The sequence below is a fragment of the Myxine glutinosa genome, chromosome 2, assembly GCF_964187855.1.
Source record: "Myxine glutinosa chromosome 2, kmMyxGlut1.1, whole genome shotgun sequence".
Classification (NCBI taxonomy): domain Eukaryota; kingdom Metazoa; phylum Chordata; class Myxini; order Myxiniformes; family Myxinidae; genus Myxine; species Myxine glutinosa.
In genome coordinates this window covers 177,242,671-177,255,905 of record NC_136262.1, presented here as the reverse complement: position 1 = coordinate 177,255,905, position 13,235 = coordinate 177,242,671, and the positions used below count along the sequence as shown (strand labels likewise).

Sequence of the window (13,235 nt, the reverse complement as noted above, 5' to 3'; positions counted from 1 at the left end):
TTCGAGCAAGCACTCCATTCAAAACCCGTAAGGAACGGCTGGCTTGGCAAGCGCTAGCTAGCTGCTTGGTAAATGAGCACAACCCAACGCTTGTGGGGTATATAGATTACAGTAGATCTTTGCTCAGTTCTGTAAGTAAAACTTACCTCACGGATGTTGGGATTCCTCCATATTTCTTTGTTTAATGTTATAAACAGCATTAGCGACTGTTCAAAAAGCTAATCATGCATGTTTGTGGTTTATAATATTTTACAAGCCCGGCTACCCCGCTGTTAGACTTCCGGTCTTGTTCTTTCAGCATTTCATAAGTTTTGGCAAGCTTGGAGAAACAGAAAAGGAGATTTCTGTTAGCTTGGATGTGGGGAAGGTACGGCTGAAATTGTTGTGCCAGGAGTACTCAATGGAACAGTAAACACTTGGTATAGAGATCAGGAGGCTAGAAGAGGAGCTGTTGCATCTCGAGTGTCGCCTGACAACACTTACCCCTGCTGAATTGCATACTTATGAAGAAAATAAGTACACCCTGAAAGTGTGCAGCAGTGTGAACGCCCAGGAGTGTAGTTGTGTTCTCGGTTACAGTTACTTTTCGAAGATGAATATTCCCTGAACTATCTTAAAGCTTTGGAAAAGCGAAAAAGTAAATTTTAAACTACATGCAGTGAGTGTTCTGCCTGAAGATGACTCTTTACTCAATGATTGCGGAAGTGTTCATGAACAAATTTGAGCATTTTATATGCAGCTGTACTTGGGGGAGAAATTGTGGATGCTGATGCTTGTGGCACTTTCTGGAACAGCCTCCTCGTGACTGCCCCGAAGGATCGAGAATGATTGGAGGCTCATTTGTCTTTGGATGAACTGACAACTGCCCTGCAGATTCTGTCTCTAGATCAGTCCCCTGGAGCCGATGGCCTGTCTTGCGAGTTCCACAATAAAGTATGGGATGTGATTCAGGCCAAATGATGCGGTCTTGGCGTCGAGCAACTTTGGCTTTGATTCCTAAGGAGGGAGACTTGACCGTTTGTGTGTCTCTGTTATGCGTGCACTACAAAAAAATGGCAAAAATGTCATCAAATTGTGTCGGACCTGTGTTGACAAAATTAGTGGTCTCTGACCAGTCGTTTCCTGTCCCTGGCAGAACAATATATGATAATGTATATCCGGTCAGGGACTTGATACACTATGTGGACATAACTAAAACTCAAATTGGGTTCCTCTCTTTAGATCAGGAGAATGCATTTGACCGAGTGAACCATGACTACCTCTTTGAGACCTTGGTATCCTTCGGGTTAGGGAGGAGATATGTAGGTATGCTTCGGACACTTGACACTTCTGCAGAGTGCCTCATTAAAGTTGATGGTTTCTTCCTTGCACCTTTTCCTTTTGAGAGTGGAAGAAGGCAAGGATGTCCCCTGTTTGGCAAGCTCTATTCCCTATGTATTGAGCCTTTTCTCTGCCTGATGAGGCAAAAGTTAACCGGCATCGAGGTGCCGTGCAGTAATGGTCCGTTCATTCTTTCTGCGTATGCTGATGATGATCTGGTGTTTGCGGGAAGTGCAAGAGACATGCAAACAGTTTATGACTGTCAGCAAATCTACTCAGCAGCATCATCCGCTCAAATAATTTGGCAGAAGAGCTCTGGACTACTGGTTGGACCCATGAAGATTGACAAACTCTCCACGCTGTTTCAGCAATTAACATGGAGTCACCATGAACTCAAATATTTGGGGGTCTATTTGTCAATCTCTCGTAATGACTCAATTCACAACTGGAGCACTTTAGAGGACAAAATAGAGGTGAAGCTGAGAGACTGGAGTGGACTATTAAGGATTCTGCCTTTTCATGGGAAAACTTTTTCTGATACAATTTGTCATTCCGAAGCTGTTGTTCAAGCTTTCTTGAATAAGTATTCCAGATGAATCTTCTGGCTAAGATGCAAAGGAAATTGTTGGACTGCTTTTGGAATGGGAAGCCTTGGGTATCCCTAGGAGCCCTAAGCGTGCCTCTTGCTGAAGGTGGACAGGGTTTTCCCTGCCATCATAGCCATTTCTGCACCTTCAGGGTACAAAGCATAGCAGGGACATCGGGAGATCTGTGGGAGGGCTTGGAGGGAGGAGGCATGGGAAGGGGAGGGTCGGGGTGGGAGAGGTATAAAACACATGGACACAGCTAGGACTTCCAGGAAAGAAGTTGGTATTTCAAAAAAGTGGATCTGGGTTGAATTAACGGGGGTAGAAAAGATCAAGGTTTTGGATGGGGGAAGATAAGAGATGGTGGTGAACAGCTGTTTTAAAGACCTGGAGGGAGGAGTGGGATTGAAGAGAGTGAGGGAGTTTGTTCCAGAGGCGGGAGAAAAGAGAAATGAAGGAGTGAAGGTGAGCAGAGAGTCTTGATTTTGGCAATTTCACCATATAAGAGGGTTGCAGGCAGATCTTGTGCGACCTTTAGGAATATTTGGGGGACAGAGCACAGATAGAGCTGGGGGAGCAAGGCCAGATAGGGCGTCATCCTGCTTGTGCTTGTGTGTGGATCACGTGATTACTTCTGCCTGCAGAACGCGCAGAACGATGCAATTTTATTTTTAAAACATCCGGTTTTCACTCCTTTTTAGAATAGGTACACCGTATCCCTGCGCATCGTAAGAGCGTGACCAAGGGTTGGTGTCAGGAAGGGCATCCGGCCATAAAAACATTGCCTCAAACAGGGAACCATGATTGTCATGGGGCCCGCAAGGCTGACCCCCGCTCTAGCGGGGAAAATGGCCTTTAACGATCATTCATTCATTCATTCAGACAAGCAAGAGTACCAGGGGGGGGGGGGGGGTGGGGGGGGGGGGGGAGGTGGAGGAAAAAATTTCTTCAGTGTTGCATGCACAGGTAAAAAGGGAATTGTAATACCCTCTGCCACCATCACCAGGTGGCGCTACACGGTACACATTTACATAGAGAATTTACGCCCCTCCCCCAGTCTCCCACAAGCCCTGAATTAACGATAAAAGTGTTTATAGCTGGAGTACCCGGCGTTGCTCAAGCGAAAAAGAAACATTAACATATTTGAAATGAGGGCAAATATAATGGAAAAGAAATTACATCCAAATCAGAAATCATCACAAATGTCAAATCATCATTTTACCTTTTTGTTGAATATATGCTGCTGAATGTGCCGTTGATCACGTTTCTGAGTTAAGTTTGATGACGTCAGGAAGAAGAAGAAGCCTTACCTCCAGCTTCGACCGCTTCCAGAATTGTTTTATTATTTGTGTTCAAATGTGTGGTAACTGTTTTGTTTTTATTTATGCGAATGTGTACTTGTATATAATTGTCATTAATCAAAAAGGCGTAGGCACTATAGAGCGATATATATATTTTAACCCCCAAAAAACTACTTTTTTTTGGCTTAAAACATTCCCCGGCACTCACTGATGAACCTCTGAAAGTTTGACGAAGAACCGTTCAGCCATCTCTGAGAAAAATGGCGACACACAGACAGACACACAGACCGACGGCTCTCAATATATAGTGGAAGATTTGCACATACTTCAAAAAGATAAGGTCTCCCTTCCTCCTTACCTGTCTTGGTTGTGCCCTCTCTTTAAAATGTTCGACCTGCACACTGCAGTTCTCGTGTCTGCATTTTAAAAACTCATTTTCTCAGCAAACGTTAGTCCTATTGGCACGAAATTTTTATCATAGGAGCGCCTCCAGCTGTATAAATTTTTAGGAATAATTATGATGTCATAGGTCACGTAGTACAGACGCCATCTTGGAAATACATTGTACTTCCATATCTATGAAACCGCTCAACGGAAAAAAAAATTGAAACATGGTTCATTGTCAAGTACGCCCCATTAGGAAAATAATATGTTAATGATGATGTCATCGGTTTCTTCTATATGACGTCATCATTCGGCAAGCTCAACACTTGATCCGATCAGTATGCAATTTTTATTTTCTCTGCAACTGTTAGTCCGACAGACACAAAATTTTCACCAAAGGAGTGCCTCTTCCTGCAGAATTTTATAATGATAATTATGACGTCATAGGTCATGTGGTAAGGCGCCATCTTGGAAAAAACGAAAAAGGTTGCACCCCTATATCCCCAAAAGTGCTCCATGGAATTTTTTTGACCATGAGTAAAGAACTCCGCATGGGGAATAAGCCTTGTAAAATGATGACATCATTGGTGCCTTAATTATGATGTCATAATTCGACAAATACAACGCTTAGTCCTATGGGTTTTAAATTTATTGAGCGTGATCTATGCAACAATTATATTAGAGAATGTAAGTGTATGATGTCATCAGTCACGTGGTCTGTTAGCCATATTTGATCAAAGAAAAAAACCCTTAAACGAGAACGGCACTCAGTAGAGAGAATACCTCCACCTGGTTGGCCATATCATTCAATGGTGAAAAATCACTTTAAAAATTCTACTAGCTGGATCCGGATCCAGATCTTCACCAAAATCGAATCGATTTTTCCTTGTGACACACACAACCTTGTCCAACAATTTTCGTCCGAATCCATCCATAACTTTTTGAGATATCCTGCTATTTATCGTTTTTGGCCCCATCTCCCAATGGTGAAGAATCAGTTAAAAAATTAAATAATTCTCATATCCGAATCCATATTCAGATCTTCACCAAAATAGAATCGAATCGTCCTTGTCAGACACCCAACCGGTCCACCAAGTTTTGTCCGAATCCGTCCACAATGTTTTGTGAGCCGGTGGCGCTCACCCTCACGGGGCCGTGCGTGCGACTGTGCAGTCCAAGTATCTTTTGACAATTCCGTTTGTACGGTATAGTTTGTGATTAATTTATCAGCACTCCGCCGACATTGATCACAGCAACATCGAAGGAGCGTGAGCTGTTCTTCAACTTGGGGCTGCATTGGGCTATTCGCTGCACGGGCGCGTGAGACATTCGGTTGCCATTTGCGTATGTAATATATAGATGGACGCTGAAAAGCGAAATGAGCGCAAAGTTTTATCCTGTGTGGGCGGGGATTAACGGGAAAGGGCGGGGCCATCGCTGGAGCCGTGGAACGTGGATGGACCACGCTCGCGCGCGCTTCTCGCAGAGTCGCAGTCGTTCCCGCTTTGTGAATTTTCTCCTCACTTCATCCGTCCCCGTTGCGAGTTTCGAGCTGAAATCGAGTCGTGTGCAGTTCGGGATTCTTTTCGTGACTTCGCACTTTCGTACCGACAGATCTAGCGGTGCCTGCATCCCGTCCCCAAATCGTCACAAGTTCCTACGGATGGCCATGGCCGCGCTCGGACAGATTCTTTTACTCCACGGTAAGGTGCACTCCGTCTCTATGAAGGGTTCGGGAGTTTGTTTTTTTTTCCTCACGAAGCCAAAACACTTAATACCCTCCCGCATCGTGAGTCCCTTCGGGTGCCGATCGAACAATGGCGGGATTGTGGGACATGCACGGCTCGAGCCAGTGCGGCGTCGTTATTCCACGTGAGGTTCGTGCGGCTCCTTAAAACAACCGCTCCGATGACACCACGTGACACCACGTACGTGTGCTGACAGGAGGTCGGCAACGTGCGGCGGTTTGGCCACAATTGGTGGAGTCTACCTGAAACGTAGGACGATGTCATTCGCACAATAAGAACAACACAAACAAACTTAAACACAATGCAAATGGATACTGTTTTTGGGTGGTGGTCACTGGTCTGGTTGTTACGTGGTTAACTTAATATTGCATCCTCTAAATAAATTAAGTAATTTCAAATTAACTGCTTGTAATTGGGAAGATTGAAGGAACTGCGCTCCAACGCGAGTCGAAAGAATTGACGCGACCAAAGACGGAATTCGTCCGAGTTGCTTTATTGAAACAAAACAGCTCAGGTATTCTGACAAAAGCCCGTTTATCGGGCAGCAATATATATATACACATTTATGTCGGGAAGTTTGCCCGGCAAAAGCTATACCGGGCATGCCCGGGTGTCAAGGGTGAGCCTTGGAAAGGCGAGTCTGGACCTGCCCGGGCGTGTTTGGCTGCGGCCTGGCAAGTCGAGGCTGGGCGTGCCCGGGCGCTCTGGACGAGCCCTGGAAAGGCGATAGCGGGCATGCCCGGACGCTCTGGGCGAGCCCTGGAAAGGCGAGAGCGGGCATGCCCGGGAAAGACGAGACCGGGCGTGCCCGGGAGGTTCGGGCGTGCCCGGGAACAGTGAGTCCGGGCATGCCCGGGAGAGGCGCGTCTGGCCGTGTTCTGGCCGGTGCAAGGCGATTGTGTGCATCCAGCGGTAACCGCTACACACGCCCCTCCAGAATCGACCTGCACCGGCAGGGTCAATTTAAGGGGGGTCCGGATGACCCGGCCGAAGCGACCCCTGGAGGGTCGTGGGGAGGGGTCTGACGTGGTGGTGGGTGGTCGAGCGGGGGGAACTGTGGACGGGGGGCGGCCTCGCCGCGGAGGAAGGGCCAACCGTGGTGGTCGGTCGACGTCCATGTGCGCCGGTTTGAGGCGGTCCACAGAAATCCGGTCCGGCCGGCCGCCGAAGTCGACGATGAAAGACTTGTCGCCCCGTCGCAGGACCCGGAAGGGACCGTCGTACGGCGGCCGGAGTGGCCCCCGGTGCGCGTCATGACGCACAAAGACGTACTCCGCTGTGCGAAGCGCCGGGGGGACGTAGGACTGGGGGCCACCGTGGCGGGACGTCGGCACGGGGGCAAATCGTCGGGCGGCCTCCTGGAGGTCCGAGCGCTGGCGAGCGGCGGACCAGGGACTGGTAGCGTCGGGCACGAATTCGCCCGGGACGCGGAGTGGCTGGCCGTAGACGAGCTCGGCGGCGGACGCCTGGAGGTCTTCCTTGGGGGCCGTGCGAAGGCCCAAAAGGACCCACGGCAGCCGGTCGGCCCAACCGTCGTCCTGAAGGCCGGCCATGAGTGCGGCCTTCATGGAGCGGTGAAACCGCTCGCACAACCCGTTGGCTTGGGGGTGGTAGGCCGTGGTGCGGTGCAGCGTGACCCCCAACGAATGGGCGACCGCGCCCCAAAGCTCAGACGTGAACTGTGGGCCGCGGTCGGACGAGATGTCCGCTGGTGCGCCGAAGCGCGCGACCCAGGTGGCGATGAACGCCTGCGCCACGTCGGCGGTGGTGGTGGAGGCGAGGGGCACGGCCTCCGGCCACCTGGTGGTCCTGTCCACCATGGTGAGCAGGTGGGTGAACCCCCGCGAGGGGGGCAGGGGACCCACCAGGTCCACGTGGACGTGGTCGAAACGCCGTTCAGGCACGGCGAAAGGTGCCAGCGGGGCCTGGGTGTGGCGGTGGACCTTGACCCGCTGGCAGGCCGTGCAGGCGTTGGCCCAGTCGCTGATGTTTCGTCGAAGGCCGTGCCAGACGAAACACGCCGACACCAGCTTCTGAGAAGCTTTCCGGCCCGGGTGAGAAAGGCCGTGGATGGAGGCGAAGATGCGGCGCTGCCAGGAAACGGGCACGATGGGGCGAGGTTGGCCCTGGGAGACGTCGCAGAGCAGGACGGTGCCCGCGAAGGGAATGTCGGCCAGACGGAGGCCCGTGTCCGCCGCACGGAGTGCCTGCACCGAGGCGTCGGTGGTCTGGTCGGCCGCCATGAGCGCGGAGTCCACGCCGAGGTGGACCGCGTTCGCGCTGGCCCGAGAAAGACAGTCGGCCACGGCGTTGTCTTTGCCGGCGACGTGCCGGATGTCCGTGGTGAACTCCGACACGGCGGAGAGGTGGCGCTGCTGGCGGGCCGACCACGGCTCTGTGACCTTAGCCATTGCGTAGACCAACGGCTTGTGGTCGACGAAAGCCGTGAACGGGCGGCCCTCCAGGAGGTGTCGGAAATGGCAAACGGCCAGGAATAGCCCGAGCAGCTCGCGGTCGAACGTGCTGTAGTTTAACTCGTTCGGCCGGAGTTGCCGGCTGAAAAAAGCGAGTGGCTGCCAAACCCCGTCCACCCATTGCTCATGGACGGCGCCCACCGCGTAGTTGGAGGCGTCCGTAGTGAGGGCGATGGGCGCGTTGAGCACCGGGTGAGCCAGCAGCGTTGCGTCGGCGAGGGCCCGTTTGGCGCTGGCGAAGGCCGCGTCCATGGCCGCGGACCAAACAATGTCATGCTTGGCCGGCTTGCCCCAGAGGGCCTCGTAAAGGGGCCGCATGAGCTGAGCAGCGCGGGGCACGAATCGGTGATAAAAATTCACCATGCCGAGGAACTCTTGGAGGGCCTTGATGGAACGGGGACGCGGGAACGTGGTGATGGCCTCGACCTTGGTCGGCAGCGGCACGGCCCCGGTCTTGGTGATGCGGTGGCCCAAAAGGTCAACAGTCGTCGCGCCGAAGTGGCATTTGACCGGGTTGACAATTAAGCCGTGCTCGCTGAGGCGACCGAACAGTGTTCGGAGGTGGAGGAGGTGCTCGGCGCGGGACGTGCTGGCGACGAGGATATCGTCCAGATAGACGAAAAGAAACGGCAGGTCGTGCAGCACGCCGTCCATCAAGCGCTGGAACGCCTGGGCCGCGTTCTTGAGGCCAAACGGCATCCGCAAAAATTCGAACAGGCCGAACGGCGTGATGACGGCCATCTTCGGGACGTCGGCCGCCCGGACAGGTACCTTGTGGTAGCCCCGTATCAGGTCAATTTTCGAAAAGATGACCCGTCCCGCCAAACGGGCGGAAAAGTCCTGAATATGCGGGATCGGGTACCTGTCGGGGGTGGTAGCGTCGTTGAGACGGCGGTAGTCGCCACACGGGTGCCATCCACCCCCCGGCTTTGGCACGATTTGCAGTGGCGAGGCCCACGCGCTATCGGAGCGCCGCACGATGCCGAGGTGCTCCAACGCGTCGAACTCGGCCTTTGCCACGGCGAGCTTGGCCGGGTCGAGGCGGCGGGCCCTGGCGTAGACCGGCGGGCCCGTAGTGGGTATGTGGTGCTCGATCCCGTGCCGCACCGCGACGGCCGAAAACGTCGGCCGCGTGAGGGCCGGGAATTCCGCGAGCAGGCGAGCGAACTCGTTCGCTGCCGGGAGGGCGCACGCCAGTTCGGTCGGCGCGGAGCTGCTCATCGTGCACGCCAGGGAGCTGAAGGTCTGGGCGTTGACAAGGCGACGACGTTTAACGTCGACCAGCAGCCCGTGTGCGCAGAGGAAGTCGGCGCCCAGCAAAGCCATGGGGACGCAGGCGGTCACAAAAGTCCATTGAAAACGCTGGCTGCCGAAGCTGAGGGTGACGACGCGTGGGCCGAAAGTGCGTATGGCCGAGCCATTAGCAGCGACCAAAGAGGGGCCGCAAACGGCGTCCCGCCTGTCCTGCTCGGAGGCGGGTATGACGCTCAGTTGGGCGCTGGTGTCACACAGGAAACGCCACCCAGACGCTTTGTCCCGAATAAACAGCAAGTTGCCCGAGTGGCCGGCGCTCATGGCTGGGAATGAACGCCGGCCCGGCCGTTTCCCGACCTGCCGAAAGTGCACGGGGGCCGGCACGTCCGAGCCTTGTGTCCGAACCTGGCGTGGTAATAACACCATGCCCGGTCAGGTGGAGGCCCCGGCCATCGTGTCGGAAGCGGGCGGTGCGGCGTGGCGGCCGCCAGTTGCACCGGCAGTTCGGCCTCCAACCGCACAGGGCGCTCGGGTGTCGTGGGCGTCGCCTCGGACGGCGGCGGGCTCCAGGTAACCGCGCCGATGTGCTGGCCCGCCGAGGAGATCTTATCGGCTTCCCTGGCGAGGGCGCGGGAATCCGTGATCAACGTGCCAGCCAGGGCGAGGCGTACCGGGTGAGGCAGCTGGCGAAGGAACAGCTCGCGGAACAGAAAATCCGGAGAGTGCTCACCGAGCAACGAGAGCATATAGTCCATGCGCTCGGACGGGCGCGTGTCGCCGAGCTCGGGCAGAGCGAGCAGGCGCCGTGCGCGTGCTGCCGGTGAGAGGGCGAAAGCGTCGAGGAGGAGTGTCTTCAGCGCGTCGTATTTGTCAGCAGCCGGCGGGTGCTCGAGGAGGCTCAAGGCGCGGGCCGCGGTGGCGGAACCGAGCGCCGCCACAACATGGTGGAAGTGGGTGTCGTCCGCGGTGATGCCTCGCAGGGCGAACTGAGAGTCCGCCTGAGCGAACCAAACAGCCGCGTGAGCCTCCCAGAAGGTAGGCAGTTTAAGCGTCACTGCCGTATCCATGTCGGTAGGTCACCATTGAAGGAACTGCGCTCCAACGCGAGTCGAAAGAATTGACGCGACCAAAGACGGAATTCGTCCGAGTTGCTTTATTGAAACAATACAGCTCAGGTATTCTGACAAGCCCGTTTATCGGGCAGCAATATATATACACATTTATGTCGGGAAGTTTGCCCGGCAAAAGCTATACCGGGCATGCCCGGGTGTCAAGGGCGAGCCTTGGAAAGGCGAGTCTGGACCTGCCCGGGCGTGTTTGGCTGCGGCCTGGCAAGTCGAGGCTGGGCGTGCCCGGGCGCTCTGGACGAGCCCTGGAAAGGCGATAGCGGGCATGCCCGGACGCTCTGGGCGAGCCCTGGAAAGGCGATAGCGGGCATGCCCGGACGCTCTGGGCGAGCCCTGAAAAGGCGATAGCGGGCATGCCCGGACTCTCTGGGCGAGCCCTGGAAAGGCGAGAGCGGGCATGCCCGGGAGGTTCGGGCGTGCCCGGGAACAGTGAGTCCGGGCATGCCGGGAGAGGTGCGTCTGGCCGTGTTCTGGCCGGTGCAAGGCGATTGTGTGCATCCAGCGGTAACCGCTACAAGATCTTTATTTAAGACCGAAGACACCACCAGCGAGCAGACGAGGCTGAGGTTCGACATTTTGACCACGAGTGGTTGTGATCTTCATCTCCTGATTCAATCATGTGATTTCCTTTGACCACCAAGTGGTTTGATGTTTATCTCCTGATTCAATCACGTGATTTTCTTTGACCATCAAGTGGTCATGATCTTCATCTCCTGATTGAACCACGTGATTTCCTTTGGCCACCAAGTGATCATGATCTTCATCTCATGGATTCAATCACGTGATTTTCTTTGACCATCAAGTGGTTTGATCTTCATCTCCTGATTCAATCACGTGATATCCTTTGACTACCAAGTGGTTGTGATCTTCATGTCCTCATTGAACCACGTGATTTCCTTTGATTACTCAGTGGTCATGATCTTCATCTACTGATTCAATCACGTGATTTCCTTTGACCAACATGTGGTTGTGATCTTCATCTCCTGATTCAATCACGTGATTTCCTTTGGCGATCAAGTGGTCATGATCTTCATCTCCTGATTCAATCACGTGATTTCCTTTGACGACCAAGTGGTTTGATCTTCATCTCCTGATTCAATCACGTGATTTCCTTTGAACAACAAGTGGTCATGATCTTCATCTTCTGATTCAATCACGTGATTTTCTTTGACCATCAAGTGGTCATGATCTTCATCTCCTGATTCAATCACGTGATTTCCTTTGACGACCAAGTGGTTTGATCTTCATCTCCTGATTCAATCACGTGATTTCCTTTGAACAACAAGTGGTCATGATCTTCATTTTCTGATTCAATCACGTGATTTCCTTTGACCATCAAGTGGTCATGATCTTCATCTCCTGATTCAATCGCGTGATTTCCTTTGACGACCAAGTGGTTTGATCTTCATCTCCTGATTCAATCACGTGATTTCCTTTGACCACCAAGTGGTTTGATCTTCATCTCCTGATTTAATCACGTGATTTCCTTTGACGACCAAGTGGTTTGATCTTCATCTCCTGATTCAATCACGTGATTTCCTTTGACGACCAAGTGGTTTGATCTTCATCTCCTGATTTAATCACGTGATTTCCTTTGACCACCAAGTGGTGTGATCTTCATCTCCTGATTCAATCATGTGATTTCCTTTGACCACCATTTGGTTGTGATCACCATCTCCTGATTGAACCATGTGATTTCCTTTGGCCACCATGTGGTTGTGATCCTCATCTCCTGATTTAATCATGTGATTTCCTTTGATCACTGAGTGTTTGTGATCTTAATCTCCTGATTTAATCACGTGATTTCCTTTGACCATCAAGTGGTCATGATCTTCATCTCCTGATTCAATCACATGATTTCCTTTGACCACCAAGTGGTTGTGATCATCATCTCCTGATTGAACCACGTGATTTCCCTTGGCCACCAAGTGGTTGTGATCTTCATCTCCTGATTCAATCACGTGATTTCCTTTGATGATCAAGTGGTCATGATTTTCATCTCCTGATACAATCACGTGATTTCCTTTGACCAAGATGTGGTTGTGATCTTCATCTCCTGATTGAACCACGTGATTTCCTTTGGCCACCAAGTGATCATGATCTTTATCTCCTGATTCAATCACGTGATTTTCTTTGACCATCAAGTGGTCATGATCTTCATCTCCTGATTCAATCACTTGATTTTCTTTGACCATCAAGTGGTCATGATCTTCATCTCCTGATTGAATCGCGTGATTTCCTTTGACCACCAAGTGGTTGTGATCTTCATCTCATTGAACCACGTGATTTCCTTTGGCCACCAAGTGGTTGTGATCTTCATCTCCTGATTCAATCACGTGATTTCCTTTGATGATCAAGTGGTCATGATTTTCATCTCCTGATTCAATCAGGTGATTTCCTTTGACTACCAAGTGGTTGTGATCTTCATGTCCTCATTGAACCACGTGATTTCCTTTGATCACTGAGTGGTCATGGTCTTCATCTACTGATTCAATCACGTGATTTCCTTTGACCAACATGTGGTTGTGATCTTCATCTCCTGATTCAATCACGTGATTTCCTTTGGCGATCAAGTGGTCATGATCTTCATCTCCTGATTGAACCACGTGATTTCCTTTGGCCACCAAGTGAACATGATCTTTATCTCCTGATTCAACCACGTGATTTTCTTTGACCATCAAGTGGTCATGATCTTCATCTCCTGATTCAATCACGTGATTTCCTTTGACCACCAAGTGGTTGTGATCTTCATCTCCTGATTCAATCACATGATTTCCTTTGACCACCAAGTGGTTGTGATCATCATCTCCTGATTCAATCACGTGATTTCCTTTGACCACCAAGTGGTTGTGATCTTCATCTCCTGATTTAATCCCGTGATTTCCTTTGACCATCAAGTGGTCATGATCTTCATCTCCTGAATCAATTGCGTGATTTCCTTTGACGATCAAGTGTTAATGATCTTCATCTCCTGATTGAACTACGTGATTTCCTTTGATTACTGAGTGGTCATGATCTTCATCTACTGATTCAATCACGT

At 51.8% G+C, this 13,235-nt stretch overlaps 1 protein-coding gene across 2 annotated transcripts in view; it reads left to right on the top strand.

Moving 5' to 3' along the window:
• Window positions 1-5,031: 5,031 nt before the first annotated feature.
• ITGA11 (integrin subunit alpha 11) overlaps window positions 5,032-13,235 on the top strand; it is a 206,370-nt gene continuing 198,166 nt past the window's right edge. Inside the window, exon 1 of one of the 2 annotated variants that reach the window (XM_068108969.2) lies at window positions 5,032-5,295. In XM_068108969.2, coding sequence (XP_067965070.2) covers window positions 5,049-5,295 — 247 coding nt within the window. In that variant the 5' untranslated portion in view covers window positions 5,032-5,048. The remainder of the gene's footprint in view (window positions 5,296-13,235) is intronic. The other variant, XM_078771963.1, reaches the window with a different exon arrangement.